This window comes from Sturnira hondurensis, unplaced genomic scaffold (genome assembly GCF_014824575.4).
Source record: "Sturnira hondurensis isolate 20B ecotype Veracruz unplaced genomic scaffold, ASM1482457v3 Scaffold0006413, whole genome shotgun sequence".
Lineage (NCBI taxonomy): Eukaryota > Metazoa > Chordata > Mammalia > Chiroptera > Phyllostomidae > Sturnira > Sturnira hondurensis.
In genome coordinates this window covers 33,256,974-33,273,982 of record NW_028079044.1, presented here as the reverse complement: position 1 = coordinate 33,273,982, position 17,009 = coordinate 33,256,974, and the positions used below count along the sequence as shown (strand labels likewise).

Sequence of the window (17,009 nt, the reverse complement as noted above, 5' to 3'; positions counted from 1 at the left end):
GGGGAGGTGGGAGAGGAGTGGGAGGGGATAAGAGGGGGGAAGCAGGGAAGGGTTTTCAGGAACAAGTATAAAGGTCACATGGACAAAACCAAGGTGGGGTGGAAGCAGGGGGAGAGAGGTAGGGGTGGCTGGGGTTGGGGGGACTGGTGATGGGTAAATGCAGACAACTACTTGAACAACAATAAAATAATTTCTAAAAATTAAATTAAAATTAAAAAAACCAAAAACTTTATGCCAGCTGTTTGTCATTGAATTATTTAATTCACTGTTATATAAATCACTAAAATATGAATACAGAAAGAAGGTGCTGTTTCAGAAAAGTAAATCCTATGCTTTAGAAACAATAGGGAACTAAAAAACTGGAGGCCAGTGAGGATATTGAATATATTTTACTTAAATCTTACTAATAATTACACTGATCTGAACAGTTCCAGGAGCAGGGAGTGAAATGTATGAATCAAGTGTCATTTTTGTCCTGTAGGAAACTGTTAACTGGAAACTAAAACAAAAATTATGGAACACAATGTGTGAGGAAGTTTATTTTCTGAAATGTATACCTTTTACTATATTTTCTTGTAAAACATTTTAAAATATATTTTATTGATTATACCATTACAGTTGTTCTGTTCCCCCCTTCTTCCCCTCCACCCTGCACACCCTCTTCCTCACCATCCCCCCCTTTAGTTTATGACCACGTGTTTCAAGTTCTTTAGATTCTATATTTCCCCTACTATTCTTGCCCTCCCGCCTATCTATTTTTTACCTACCGTCTATGCTACTTATTTTCTGTACCTTCTTCCCCCTTCTCCACCCACTCCCCTGTTGCTAACCCTCCATGTGTTCTTCATTTCTATGCTTCCACTCCTGATCTAGCTGTCTTCTTGGTTTTCTTTTGTTTTAGGTGTGGTTGTTAGTAACTGTGAGTTTGCTGTCCTTTCACTGTTCATATTTTTTATCTTCTTTTTCTTAGGTAAGTCCCTTTAACATTTAATGTAATAAGGGCTTGGTGATGATGAACTCCTTGAATTTGATCTTATCTGAGAAGCACTTTATCTGCCCTTCCATTCTAAATGAAAGCTTTGCTGGATAGAGCAGTCTTGGATGTAGGTCTTTGGATTTCATGACTTGGAATACTTCTTTCCAGCCCCTTCTTGCCTGTAAGGTCTCTTTTGAGAAATCCGCTGACAGTCTGATGGGAACTCCTTTGTAGGTGACTGTCCCCTTTTCTTGTAAAACATTTTAATGATGCAGTCCATCCTATAATAGGTTTAAATTATGAGGACATGGACACAATAAAAATGTGTAGCAANGTTCTTCATTTCTATGCTTCCGCTCCTGATCTAGCTGTTTTCTTGGTTTTCTTTTGTTTTAGGTGTGGTTGTTAATAACTGTGAGTTTGCTGTCCTTTCACTGTTCATATTTTTTATCTTCTTTTTCTTAGGTAAGTCCCTTTAACATTTAACGTAATAAGGGCTTGGTGATGATGAACTCCTTGAATTTGATCTTATCTGAGAAGCACTTTATCTGCCCTTCCATTCTAAATGAAAGCTTTGCTGGATAGAGCAGTCTTGGATGTAGGTCTTTGGATTTCATGACTTGGAATACTTCTTTCCAGCCCCTTCTTGCCTGTAAGGTCTCTTTTGAGAAATCCGCTGACAGTCTGATGGGAACTCCTTTGTAGGTGACTGTCCCCTTTTCTTGTAAAACATTTTAATGATGCAGTCCATCCTATAATAGGTTTAAATTATGAGGACATGGACACAATAAAAATGTGTAGCAAAAGCCTAAGTTAATAGTCTAAATGTGGTGTCTTCATACTACAGGTTGTCTGTGTAGGCATTTAGGACATGATATGTTTCTAATTAAAATGCTGATTATTAACTCTAAACTAAAGAGTAAAGAGTAGATTACTGTATCGCATGAGTTATCTATTTCTATGCAATAACTTTCTTCAAAATGTAGTGACTTATCATAGTGATCATATCGTTAGGTGTGAATAATTTCACACCTATAAATGTTGAATAATTTCACTGTATACCTGCAATTAATAGAATATTGTATGTTAACTCTATTTTAATAAAAAAGCTCAGTGACTTGGAACAATAAACATTTGTCATCTCAGTTTCTGTGGGTCAGAAATTAGAGTGGCTTAGCTGGTTCTTTCTCAAGCTTTCTCAAGGAATTGTGGTCAAGAAAGATGGCAGCCGGGGCTGCAGTGGAAGCTTAACCAGGGCTGAAGGATACAGTCCCAAGAGGACTCGCTCACAGGATGCTGGTCATTGTCAAGGGCCCTCACTTCTTCCCTCTGAGGGTCTACCATGTGCTGTCCAAGAGGGAACGCAAAATAGATGATGTCGTTTATGACCCAGTCTGAGAAGTCACATAACCATTACTTCTGCCATTGTTATTAGAAGTGGGTCCGCAGTACAGCTCCTACTCTGAGGGGAGGGGGAGCGGGACTTAGATACCTTCTCTCGAAGAGGAGAGTAACCACTACACCGCAGATATTCTGTGTGTGTATGGACCACTGAGACGGAGGGATTCGTTTGTAATATTTGGCTGCTTTTTAGGACACCGCCTTAGGAAAACCACGGGAGGTATTTCGACTTCCGACAGATGTGACAGCGTACGACAATCGGCTTTGTGCATCTGTCCACTTCACATCTTCTACCTGGGTTACCTTGTCCGACGGAACTGGAAGGTTGTACCTCATTGAAACAGGTGAACGTGGAAATAGTGCTTCTGAAAAATGGGAGGTAAGCTATTTGAGATTTTTTTTTTTGTTTGTAGGTTTATGCAAAGGCTGGAAAGTATACATCAAATAAGGACATTAATGATTTTGAAATAACACTTTTTAGGGACTGTTTATGTGTGACCTTTTGGTTTTGATTACATATAATGTTCTGAATAATCTCTCCAATTAAATTATAAAATATATGTCTTTTACAAAACTGATAGGTTAACCATTCCTATTTTGACCTGGGGTCAGTTCAGTTGTCAAGAATTGCATTCATTGTTCACTGAATATTTATTGAGTGTTTTATAGATGTAAAGCAGTACACTGAACATTGCCTTCTTCTTGAAGAAGAGTTGGCCAGAAAATTACATTAGCATATCTTTTCTCCTCTACTCATGTGATATTTGCTGGTACGTTTATGGGTCTAGCACAATCCCACCGCACCACTCTGTTAGCTGACTGGTATGTTTACCAGGGTACTCCCTCCTTAGAAGCGTGCACTACAACGTAAATGCAGTAATGTACCAATTGCTACGATGCCATTTTTTATTTCAGTTTTCGTAATACAGTGTAACGGATAGAAATCTGAGGAGCAGGTTAGGATTTTAATAGTAATAAATAGGTAATTAATTTCGGAGCCAGTTTTTGAAAGTGGAGAAGATGGACACTGAGTTATACTAAAAAGAGTGTTGTGATATTATGACATTCTGAATTGCAGCACGTCTTTAGATCTGGGTAGAAAAAGAGATACAAACTTAATATATTTATTTATGCCTTATAAGATATTTTTATCCGACCAACAGATACTTTTCAAGGCTTTAATTCTTGAGAAAAATTAAAGAGGCCTTAGAACAAAATGGCTTACTTTTCTTACTAAGTTATATTAAATGATATAATACCAAATTGCATTATGTTCAAAAAAATAAACCAAAAAAAATTTGACCAGCGCAATAATATCCTGTTTACCAGGGCCTTTGCAGGCTTTTGCAGTCACATTTTCAAATTTTCGTTGGGTCCTGTGATATTTTCTGCCCTGGCCTCCTGTAATAACTTTTTATCTCCTTTCCTTTTTTTCCCCTTCTTTTGTAACTGAGGCAATGTGGTATATAACACAATTACTTAAAACAGTGGAAAGAGTTTGGAGAATGATGGGCAGGAAATATATGAATGAGAATTTATCTGTAGCTGTATTGATTTAAATGAAGCTGTATTGATTCTGTTGGTTTTCAGCAGGAAGAGCCTTTCAGCTTAAAGTGACGCTGCATATTTAGCTAGAAAGGAAATTCATATTGGTTTATAATTCATTTGATTTCTGCTGTGTATATTCTCTTGGCACATATTAAGCCTTCAATAATATTTATAATATCAATTAAAAATTTGTATCTGCTTATTCAGTGTGCATTGCTGTAGTGAAATAAGCAAATAAGTACCCTCTGAGATGTTTTCAGTTAGTAATAGTTTTGATGCAGGGGAGGTGGGGAAGGGGGGGATAGAAATGGGAGTTGGACATTAACAAGTGGGAGGGATACCGTGGAATAGCATTACTTTAAAAGAAACAATTTGGGAGAATTTTAGGACTCTAGGGGATTTGGTATAACAGAGAGGAAGCTAAAGTTGGGAGTGGTTCAGGCTGTAGTAGGGCCTAAGGCCCCGGAAAAGCCTGGTGGTGATGACTGAAGTGTAGGAAGGAATAAGACGGTGATGCTATCTACTTTCCAGATATTTTGCCTCTAATGTGATGCTGTACACCAAGAATATCATAGTTGAGTTGCTGGGCCTCTCTGGTCTTTTTCTAGTCTCTTTTGTGCATATGAGAAAGAAAGAGGAGGAAATAATAAACTGTCTACTTGTACTGGCAAAACTCATTAGCTTTCCTTCTTCCCTTTTGTCTCCCCTAGTCCCCCAGACAAAAGCAAAACCCAGCCAGCCAACCAAAAACCTGTCTTTATCACTGCTGTTTTGAGTATTTGAGGATTTTGTTATTATTGTATTCCTATTTATGGAAGACTTCAGAGTGGATTCTAAAGGTCTTCTATTGAAATAATTTTGATAGAGTTGCTCAAATAAATAGGAAATTGATTATATTAAAGCACACTTCCCTTTATAAGGGTTTCAAGTAGGAACACATGTGAGGGGATTCTGATACAGGTTTTGGTGGCTTTTTTTTTTAGGAGCTAATTTTCAGGTGTTTTTTCCATTTTTTAAATTTATTTGAAAATTATGTTTAGAAATCCATCTAAAACTTCTATTTAGTATTTACTCTAATACAAATAATGTCTTTTAGATTATGTGTTTATAGTACAAAAAAGAATTTGATAAGATTTTGTGTGTCTCCATATGATGCTTACATTCTTTTTTATAAGCAAATTCAGCATTGCAATCTAAATGGAGTAGGTTGAATTATACTGTTTAAATGGATTCCTTTGTTTTTGAGAAATGAGAAAGTTTTATGGATTTATTTTCTTTTTAAAAATATTTTATTTATTTATTTATCTTTAGAAAGGAAGGGAAGGAGAGAGGGAGAAAAATATCAGTGTATGGTTGCCTCTCATGCCAAATGTCATGCCAAATGTCATTGCCAAATGTCATGCCTCTCATGCCAAATGTTGCCTGCTGGGAACTGGCCTGCAACCCAGGCATGTGCCCTGACTGGGAATCGAACCATGATCGTCTGGTTCGCAGGCCTGCGCTCAATCCACTGAGCTACACCAGCCAGGGCTGGATTTATTTTCTAATGCCTTTGACTCTTACTCTGTAAATTTTTAGAAAACACAGAAAGACAAACCAAAAATAAAAATAGGATAAAAATAAAAGTAATAGGAAAAATAACATATTCATACATGCATTGTATCCAGAAACTAAGAGGAAGAAAGCAGAAATAAGACAGACATGAGACGGGAAGTGATGGGGGAATGAATAGTAGTAACCGGCTCACCTCCTTTCCTTTTGCATAGAGCGCTGTTTTCACTTGGTAGTTCATTTCTAGGAGATTGCTTTTAGTTCTCCTTCTCCTTTAGATGCTGTTTGAATACCTTTTGTTTTCTTTGTTTTTAAATCAAGAGTACTGAATCAGTTTTCTCTGTTAAACAAAAAAGTTTTTCAAGGAATTGTATTTAAATGTGCAGTCTTTAAAGGCTTTTTAAAAATTTGTATTCCTTGTAATAAATAGTATCCAAAGTAATTGTTGGACTGTCAGAATTCCATGTATTCCCTCTGCTTTATGCATTCATGCAATATATACATTTTTGTGTGTGTCATTTTTCCTCCCCTAGATTATGTTTAATGAAGAGCTGGGGAATCCTTTCATTATAATTCATAGTATCTCATTGCTGAAAGCTGAAGAACATTCAATAGCTACCCTGCTTCTTCGAGTAGAGAAAGAAGAATTAGACCTGAAAGGAAGTGGTTTCATTGTTTCCTTGGAGTGGGTCACTATCAGTAAGAAAAATAAAGGTAAGCCTAACATACTCTGAATTCCTCTGTAGTGGTTACCATAACTTAATAGGTTTGAAGCACAGAGCTGTTCCTGTAAATGGTGTTTGCTTTTTCTTGGGTGCTGGGTTGTGATTCTGGTACCTGCCATCCAGTGGAATGAACATCTATAGATGATTTCTTCTGAAGTATGGGTTATAAAAAAATTAATAATATGCTTCCCCAGTCAGTTACATCATTTTGTACAAAAGGAGATATTACATAATTTTAAAGGAATCTAAAAGTGTATTTTTTAGCCCTGGCTGGTGTAGCTCAGTGAATTGAGTGTGGGCCTGTGAACCAGACGATCATGGTTCGATTCCCAGTCAGGGCACATGCCTGGGTTGCAGGCCAGTTCCCAGCAGGGGACTCACGAGAAGCAACCATACATTGATATTTCTCTCCTCTCCTTCTCTCCTTCCTTTCCCCTCTAAAGGTAAATAAATAAATAAAATCTTAAAAGTGTATTTTTTAGTATATACAAGAATATACATATCTATTTATATACATATACATGTATACACAAGAGTTCATATGTATAGGGTAGGGCAAAAGTCAGTTTACAGTTTGTATAGAAAAGAATACAATAATTAATAACTTACACCAGAATAAACTGTTTCGTGTACTTAGAACTATAAACTGACTTTTGCCCCACCCTTAAGATAAAGCTAATTATAATTTAACTATAATTCACAGTGTAATTAAAATATAAATTAAACATAACTGTGTAGATGGAAATGACTATCTTTATTTCATTAAATCACAACTGTGATTTATTTTCAGTCTAATTGAACTTTGCCATTTGTTTTTACCCTCAGGAAAATTCTTAGTTTTTTTTATCCAAAGTACTTCCATGTGTAGGGAAGTCCTGACTTTTAGTCTGTTTGAAACTGTCTGTCAGACTTCTGAGTTGCACATTAAAAATTACTTGAAAAAAATAATTAGGATTTCTTTAGTTTCACGGCCTTGCTCGTTGCCAGTGCGCAGCTCCTACTGACTCATAGGTGGTTTTGTACTGCAGTTGAGCACGGAGGGATCTTGTTTCCATGACTAGTTATCTTCCTCAGCGGTTTCTGTTAACCTCCTCATTTAACTTATCAGCCTAAAATTTTCATTGGTCTGTCCCTGGCTGGTGTGACTTAGTGGACTGAGTGCTGGCCTTTAACGCAAAGGGTCGCTCATCCAGTTCCCAGTCAGGGCATGTGCGAGCCAGGTCCCCAGTCCCAGCATGTGAGAGGCAGCCACACACTGATGTTTCTTTCCCTGTCTTGCTCCTTCCCTCCCCCTCTATAAATGAATGAGTGAGTAAATAAATAAATAAATAAATAAAATCTTTAATAAAAGATTTCATGAAAATACAATTTCTTGTCTTTAAAAGGAAAGTTATCACTGATCTCTATGGCAAAAGATTTCTTCACCATAGGTACAGATCACAATCTGATAAAGGCTATTAGCATTTTTTTCTAAGAGAGCTTTTTTATTTTAGAATGAACTATATGTATATATGAATATATGCATATATACACATAGGTACATGTGTATGTGTGTATGCACACATATGTATATGAATATAATCAGAATAGTTTATAAATAAGCTGAATACATTTCCTAGATTTTTTTCTTTGAAATATTTGATACAGTTTGCTTGTTTCTCTAGCCAGTGTTATAGTTTTATTTTGAGAAACACATATTTTAAAACTTCGGATTAGGTGTTGGAGAACTTGTTCTGTAAAAGGCTGGATGGTAACAGTATGCCCTATGTCACAGGGCGCCTCTGAAACCAGACAGTGTGTGAATGAGGGCGGCTGCGTTCCGCCGATACTTTAGTTATGCACACTGACATTTGGACTTTGTGTAATTTTTACATGTATTTAAGTATTGTTTTGATTTTTTTAACCATTTAAGAATTTTTAATTTATTTTTTAACACATAGTGTGTAGTGTGCAGATCCCTGCTTTAGATAATAGAAGCTTTATCTTTTTAAAGATAAATTCCGAGTGTCTTATAGGTGAAGTTGTCCTGCCTGTTCCTTCTTTTCTCTAAGACACTTGGTTCTGTGACGGCGTCGGCTCAGTCCCCAGGAACTCGCATCAGAACAGGGCCCTCTGGCCCACCCCTGCCACCTCTGTTCCCCGCACCTACCTCCTCGCCTCAGCTGGACAGACACGCTCAGGCTCACATTTCTTGTTTTCCCCCAAACTCATTTCAGTTGTTACTGTAGAAACGTGCTCTCTGTGGTTCACTTTCTCTATTTTTTTCCTTAATGCTTTATTCCCTTTTTCCTCCTATCACTAATACGATTGTTCTGCATCTTCATTTTCTTGTTATATGAAGATTACAGAGCAGTGGTCTTCTAAACTGTTGAGTAGAACATTTTATAAATTATATTTGTGGTCCAGTTTTAAAATGGGGCATACAATATCCCCATTACACATTAAGTATATTAAAGTTTCTAAAAATTTTGAGTAAAAAAGAAAATTTAATTTTAAACCAGACTGTCCCAACTTATTTAACCATGGAGCTCACTTGAAGCTTACCTGTTATTCTCTGCCCCAGACATGTTGGGAAAAGTCACCCTATACGATACAGTGTCTAAGGTCAGGTCTTTAGAGGCAGGTAAGACTCTTTGCCCTGCATATACCTGTGTAGGAAGAATAGCTTTTAGTTCATTTCTGAAATGAAAAGTCTGTTCTTAAATATGTATGAAATAAATATGTGAATATAGAGGAAGATTTAGAAAAAACAATTGACATTTTTAGAATAGATTCTATTATGTATAATTGAGATGACATTGAATTATGATTTTTGACTGCTCAAGGTGAAGCTTACAGCTAGAACCCAGTATAATAGAGTAACAATATAAGTAAAGGTATGGACTCGACTGAAATATTTGAGTACTTTTTAAAGCAGAAAATAATGTATTTTCATAAGAGAATAAATTCAGTTAATTTACCACTTTTAAGATACAGTTATTTATATCTTAATTTTTTTAATATTGATTTTAGAGAGAGAAAGGAAGGGGAGGAGGGATGAGGGGAATGGGGACAGACAGACAGACAGACAGACAGATACACTGATTTGTTGTTCCACTTATTCATGCATTCGTTGGTTGCTTCTTGCATGAGCCCTAACAGGAGATTGAACCTGCAACCTTGGCCTATCCGGATGTTACTCTAATCAACTGAGCTAGCTGGCCAGGGCTTTATCTTAAAAATTCTAAGTACAGTTATTTATGTTTGATTATATAGTAGGCATATAGATCTGTATCTGAGTGTGTATAAAAATTGTTTCTATCTTAAGCATACTTCATTTTAATAAAACCCCTTATCAATAGCTAGAATGGACAGAAAAATAGTCTGTACCTCATTTTTTCCCTTTTCCTCTATTTGTGACTTTTTTCAGAAGATATCTGTCATATACTTGCTGGGAAAGTAGACAGACTGTAGTCAAGGAAAAGATAGATCCTTCAGGGGTTGCTATTTCAGGTGAAGTCAGTCACCTCTGTGGTACAGAGCACGGCCATCCTGTAGAAGTATCTGCAAGATGGGCGTGTTTTACATGTGTGCCATTCAGCATGATAGCAGCCAGCCTTGGTGGCTGTTGAGCCCTTAAAATGTGGCTGGGATAATTAAGGAGTTGAATTTCCAGTTTTACTTATTTTTAATTAAATAGCAACCTGTGACCACTGGTTACCACATTGGATGACACAATCTAGAACAATTTTTATTGGATACAGTATTTTAAAATAGGGGTTTATTTACAGGGTATCAGGTGGTCGGGCTTTTTTATCCTTTTAATCTGTAAAGATATTCAACAATATTCCTTTTAATAGTACTTTTAAAATATTTCATTTTAATTGAAATTAATATACAAATATTTTCAAAATATTTCAGTAATGTAAGTGTTTTTGTAATTTATGTTCAAAAATAATATTTTTCCAGATGATAAAAAATATGAAATTATTAAGCGTAATATTCTCCGTGGAAAGTCAGTGCCAAATTATGCTGCTATTGAGCCTGATGGGAGTGGTCTAATGATTGTTTCCTACAAGTCCTTCACATCCATTCCAGTCGGGCACGATGTCGAAGAGAGTAAGGACGAAGACATGTCAGAGAAAACCAAAGGTATTTGTATGCACACCCACTTAAGTCGGGTTCGTCTGCCTAATTGTGTTATGGATTTTACCAGGTCAAGATAAATGCTTAAGTGTTATTTTAAAAATATATTTCCCAGAATAATCTTTGTAAAATATACCACCTAAATAGTGGAAACTAGTTTAATTTAATAATTTTATAATTACCAAAAATGTTTACTATACACACACATACACACAAGCTGATCTGATTAGATGTTTAAGAAATACTGAATTTTTCAGCCTGTAAGACGCACCTAGGTTTTAGAGGAGGAAAATAGGAAAAAAATTTTTCAGCAAAAAAGATGGTAAAATATTTAATAACATAAATAACATAGGCTGCCACCCCCCGCCCACAGTGAGCCAGGTGCGCTACGTCTGGACTGTAAGACGCACTCCCTTTTTTCCCAAATTAGGGGTGGGGGGTGCATCTTACAGTCCAAAAAATACGGCACTTGGCAAAAGAGTAAATGAAAATTTGCTCTTGGCATTTGAGAAGCTGGAATATTGGTATTATAGGTATTAATCTTTAAAATAAGCTCAACTCTGTTCATTTTAAGCATATGCTAATGCACACATTTCCACCCTTCCAATGAAAGTTCCTTGAAGGCATAATCACTGCTTGTTTTCTGTGTAGACTGAGTGACCGAGTGAAGACTTGTAATGATTTCAGAATGAAAAGAGGAGCAAGGTCTTTCAGAAGAAATTCACATTTACATACAAAGAATACATATTCTTTTAAAAAATTCAAGAGATGTGTATATATAGCAACATAGATACAGTCTGTCTTTAATTATTACTGTTCATATTTCTGAAGTTTATAGCCAGACAATAGTGTGTATATATATATGTAAATATATATATGTATTTTTTACCCTCATCTCAGGATTTTTTTTCATTGCTTTTAGAGGGAGGGGGAGGGAGAGAGAGTAACATTGGCACAAGAGAAGCATTGATTGGTTGCCTCCTGTATGCGCCTGGACCAGGCATCAAACCCGACCAGTGTTCAAACTGCAGCCTAGGCGTGGGCCCTGACCGGAAATTGAACTGGCAACCCCTTGGTTATAGGGTGATGCTCCCACCAACTGAGCCACTCCAGCCAGGGCAAGAATGGCACATTCTTTAACAGAGATTTCACAGTAGTGAACAATTACACATGTCACTCTTTGAATCTACCTTTTTGTTACTTATTTAAATAAATATTAGTTTTTCCATTTTTATATATTTATATCTTCTAAAAATGAATATTTGAAAAATATTTTCCCCAGGCTTATAGATACCACCTCAGAATACAACAGCTGTGCTTGGTGGCCATTTATTTAGCCTTTTAACAACTTGGTTTTCTCAAATGTGATGTTTTTTGTTAGATTACTTCTAAGATCCCTTTTGGAATAAATTCTTCTATTCTGTCTTCATTGTGATGTTAAACTCTCCTAGAACTTAGCCAGAATAGCTGTTCATATGTCTAGATCACATGGCATTTAGAACTTAACTCCTTAGGTGAGCAGTTGTGAAGGAAGAAAATAAGGCCTTAATCCTTGGAACCTTTTTGCCTAGAAGCTGGGACCAGGTAGTTCCAAGACAGAGTGCAGGTAGGCGGGACATGTGTTTAAATCCCTGTCAGGTTAGGTACTGTTTTTCTTCTTGACAGTTTACATTGTATTTTGTCAGTTCTTCCTGAGTTTATTATTTCTCTTCTTCCCTTTTAATGTAAACCCCAAATCTCTACCATTTTCCTTGTAATAAACAGTCCAAACTTAATGTCTTGTATCCAGTTTCTAGTAGGAAATTTATTCGTATTTATGTTAGCATAGAAATTCACAATGATAAAAGAAAAATGTAATTTAAAAAACTTATGAGGAGCTTGTTAATTATAGCTAGTTTTCTTTTAAACAGTTTTTCAATATATATACTGTTCTCATTTTCTGTAAACCTCAAGAAGACATATTATCTGTTGCCTAGTTAGTATTGTTACTGTTATATAAAGAAAAGTATTTTCTTTGAAAGCTCTAAAACATGATCCCTAAAAACATACAAAGGCAGTCAAAGCAACCAACAATTGAGGAAAGTATTTAGGTGTTTGTATACCTTTAATGGAGAGAGAATTAAAAAATTCAGACTTTCCCTTTAGTCTATGTCCATGTTTTTAAGTTGATACTAAAAGCTCATGGGATTTTGCAGATTCCTCCCATCCCATATCTTGCAGAAGTTACCCATCGAGTATTATTATGTAAATGTTGCCGTGTTAACTTTCGCAGTGGACAGAAATAGGAATAAAACAAATTACTTGCCTTAAGGAGCTTATAGTTATTAACCTTTCAAGCTATATATTTTTTCTGTGAGTTCATATTAAAGGTTCTCAAGGCAGAAGAGAGAGGATCTGAGAGGCTATTTTAAGGAATATGATCCAGGTTAAAAATTACCCCAAAGTAACAATTTTATCCTGAAAATTCATGTACATTTTATGTTTATTTCTTTGATATCATGTTTGTTAAATTTTTTAACATAAAATGAAAACGACCTTTTACAAGATACACTACACTTACACTATATCTCTAAGCATATCTAGTACCAACATTTTTACATAAAACAGCATAAAAACAAAAAAACCCAATAACCCACATTTAGTGAGAATTCATAATACATTTAGGCAATAGGATTGATATTAAATGTTTTATATACGTAACTTACTTAATGGCAACTGTCCTAGAGGTGTGTAGTGCTCTGTCACCTTGTCATGCAGATTAGGAAAGTGAGGCTCATGGATAAAACCGCATACCAAAATTGATAAATGGGTTTTGACCCAGGACTAGTCAACTCGGGAGCACAGGTTCCTAACCACTATGTACTGTTGCTTCCTGGTGCATGGGTGCACAGATTAATGCTTATAGATGCCATTAGGCAAAGTGAATGCTTATTCACTTTACATTTGGGCCCTACTTTCTTAGTTGCATGGTTATAGTCTGATGGGTCTAAAGGTGGTTCTTCAGTTGCTGGCTATTTAGGAGGCAGAAGGAGGTGGAAGGAGGATTCTTTTACTGGGAACTTAGACAAAGTATGCTGACAGCCTTTGAATTTCCTAAGAAATTGGGTTCATGGAACAAAGCTGTGGGGTAGAATAGCCAATACTTTTATAAGGAAGTATATAAATCTTTCATTTTCCCGTGGATGTATGTCCCATCAAATAATAGTGGTCTCCTGTATCACAGTTGCTTTGCTTCGAACACGGGTAAAGCAAGGCGTTGGTCAACTTTCAGTATGACAGTAGTTTTGTCATATTTGGTATTCTTTGGAACTAGGAAGCCACTGTGTGTGTGTGTGTGTGTGTGTGTGTGTGTGTGTGTGTGTGTAGAGGAAAGAGGGAGAAGGAGAGAAACGGGGGCTGGGGGGCAGGAGAGAAGGAATGGGGATAAAGGATTGCTCTCGTTAGTATTTTATGAAGACTTAGGTAAGCCCGGAAGAGGAAAATGCAGGGTGCAAGTGCTGTAGCTCTTGGAGTGAAAATTCCCAAAAGAGATCCATGCATGTGTGTTTGTTATAATTACTCTTTGTGAGAAGATCGCTAGAAAATACGCTGAGATTCCTTTGGGTAGGCATTCTTCCATGTCTTCTAATTTCGCATGCTCTCTCTCTGACTCTTTACTACGTGCTGTGTTTTTCCTTCCCAGTAGAGCCTCTGTATTACTGGCAACAGACTGAAGATGACGTGACAGCCACCGTGCGGCTCCCGGAAGACAGTGCTAAGGAGGACGTTCAAGTGCAGTTTCTCCCTGATCATGTCACCGTTGTGCTGAAGGGCCAGAAGCTTCTGGAAGGGGGTCTTTTTTCGTCGATCGATCATGAAAGCAGTACATGGATAATTAAAGAGAACAATAGGTATTTTTTATAGTTTTTTAAATAGTTTTATTTGTATTTAAAATTTTTCATCGTTTTACTTGCATTCTTTCCACGGTAGTTAGCTCAGAGGTGAACACTGTAATTGGTCTGTGTGTATTGTTGATTATTTTTAAGGTGGATTAAAGTTGGAATTATTATGTCAAAGAACGTAATTGTAGTTAACATTAAAGATACTGATTATAGTTGTTGCTTGCATTACATTGTAGTGCTTTTCATTAGCAGCTCTGGATACAATAATAAGCATTAATAGGTGAAAATGGTCATTTTAATTTGCACTTTAAAAACTTTTTAATAGAGATAATTTTTTCTACAACTTTTGATTTGTTATCTCACCATTCTTTAAAATTTAAGATATATAAAAGGATAGACAGTGATGTCACCCTCCAACCCAGCCCTTCCAGTATTTTCTTTTTTTAACAAAAAGTTTTCAATACATGCTACACACTGTTTTATAGCTTGCTTTTGTTAGCTTTAACAATAAATCTTGGAGAGCTTTCTATAAAGGATGAAGAATTTTTTTTTATCCTCTTTCATGGCTTCATAGAACTCTACTCTGTCAGCTGCATACGATCATTTAAATAATTGGCCCTCTGTTGCCGGACATTTACATTGTTTCCACTCTTTTGCTACAGTGATAACTATGCATGTCTTATCTGTCTGTCATTGTCATTTCCCATGTGCAGGATACATGGGGAATACGTGTTAATACCTACTGGTAGAATGGTTCATACTTTAAAAATTGTGGATACTAAATATTTTCATACGTAAATTAGCCATAACATTTTTTGTGTGAATTGTGTGTTCAGGACACACACACAAAATAAATGATAAAGTCAGCTTCATCAAAACAAAGCTTTTTCTGTACATCAAAACAGAGAATTTCTTTTCTTGTAAAGACACCATTAAGAAAACAAAGGCAAACATGGACTGGGAAATGGTATTCCCAGGACTTATATCAAACATGTAGGGCCTATGTTCTTAGTATATAAAGAAGCCCTACTACAAATTCATAGTAGAAGACAACCCAGTTTTTAAAATGGTCCAGTGAATTACAGAGACATGTCACAATAAAAGATATATAAATGCTTAGTAAGCACAATGAAAAATAATCATTATTAGTCATTAAGGAAATACATATTAAAGCCAGATGAGACACCATTACATGCCTAAAACTAAACAGGTTGACATTATCAAACATTGGCAAGGACATGGAGCACTGTCAACTTGTCCTTTGCTGGTTGGAGTGGAAATGATGCAATGACTTTGACAAACAGTTTAGCAGTTTCTTACCAAGTTAAATATATGGTTTGTTGCACAGATGTTCTATTCCTAGACATTTACCTAAGAGAAATGAAATGCACATTAAAAAGTAAAACAATCCCCTCCTCAGATGTGTAGAAGTATATTTATACCAACTTTGTTTGTAAAAGCCAAAAAATGGGTACAGCTCAGTGATCGTGAAAAAGTGGATGAATGAGTAAGCACGTGTGGTCGTATATTGATGCCATTGAATGCTACCTTGTAATTAAAAAGGAATGAACTACTGATAAACACAACGCTATGAATGAATGTCAGAAACGTGTAGAGTGCAAGAAGCCAGAGACAAAGGAGTGCACACTGTTTGATTCCACATATGCAGAGTTCTAGAACTGTCAGAATGAATCGGTGGTGATTCTAACCAGAGCAGTGGTCACCTCCAAGATGTCTGAGGGTTGTCAGCAAGAGGACCCAGGGGGGCTTTCTGGATGGCTCAGTATCTTCTGTGGGTTATACAGATGTATGCCTTTGTAAAACTCAATGAATCCTACACTTAAAACCTGTGACTTTAGACTAAATTATATGTCAGTAAAAGGAGTATGTTAAAAAAAGGTCAACAAAGGACAAAGGTCTTATAAAACTATAGTCTTCCACCCCCACTATCGTGCTGCTTTGCATATCTGTTGTCCCAGGTACTTCATGCCCCGATCATTTAGATTCATAAATTAATTCTCTTTCATTATATATCACATTCCAGTAATGACTGAGTTGAGTGATGGATTAATAAGTAGTTTGGGAACTTAATTTAAAAAATGGTCAAATTTCATCAGAAGTGGGTGTAAATTAGATAATTACACTCTAATATCAACTAATACATGACCCGTGAGAGTTTTTGGTGTAAGTCTAAATCCTGAGAGTGGGAAAAATACATATTTAGTTTAATTTTTTAAGCCTTAAAAGCAGATATCCTGAATTCATTTTTTAATGGGGAAATTTGATGACTTGGTTACACTTTTTAATATATCATTTCAAAAACTCAGTTATCTGAGCCCTGGCTGGTGTAGCTCAGTAGATTGAGCGCGGGCCTGCAAACCACATGATCACAGTTCGATTCCCATTCAGGGCACATGCCTGGGTTGCAGGCCAGTTCTCAGCAGGGGACACATGAGAGGAAACTGTACATTGATATTTCACTCCTTCCCTCCCCCTCTAAAGATAAATAAATAAAATATTTTTTAAAAAAACCTCAGTTATCTGAAAGATTCACTTAAATTTTTTTACTTCCTCATATTCTATTTAAACATACTTCGTGTGCGAGAGAGAGATTTGAGGGTAGCACTGCTACATGGCAAATGAGCTAGAGCATTCTGTGAAATGAAGTCATTTAGCAGTAACTTCACCAAGAGTCTGTGAGGATAGCTGGACACATGCAGACCGTTCCAGCATTTTATACACAAACATAGACCAGCAGTTTTCCATTAAATTTGATGTGCTTGATTATTATGTTACAAAAGG

At 36.2% G+C, this 17,009-nt stretch overlaps 1 protein-coding gene across 2 annotated transcripts in view; it reads left to right on the top strand.

Annotated features, from left to right (window-relative positions):
- Positions 1-17,009, top strand: part of NUDCD1 (NudC domain containing 1) — a 56,738-nt gene that overhangs the window by 20,397 nt on the left and 19,332 nt on the right. Inside the window, exons 3-6 of one of the 2 annotated variants that reach the window (XM_037048403.1) lie at positions 2,571-2,756; positions 6,010-6,190; positions 10,150-10,332; positions 14,012-14,216. In XM_037048403.1, coding sequence (XP_036904298.1) covers positions 2,571-2,756; positions 6,010-6,190; positions 10,150-10,332; positions 14,012-14,216 — 755 coding nt within the window. Of the gene's footprint in view, positions 1-2,570; positions 2,757-6,009; positions 6,191-10,149; positions 10,333-14,008; positions 14,217-17,009 lie in introns of both variants that reach the window. The other variant, XM_037048402.1, reaches the window with a different exon arrangement.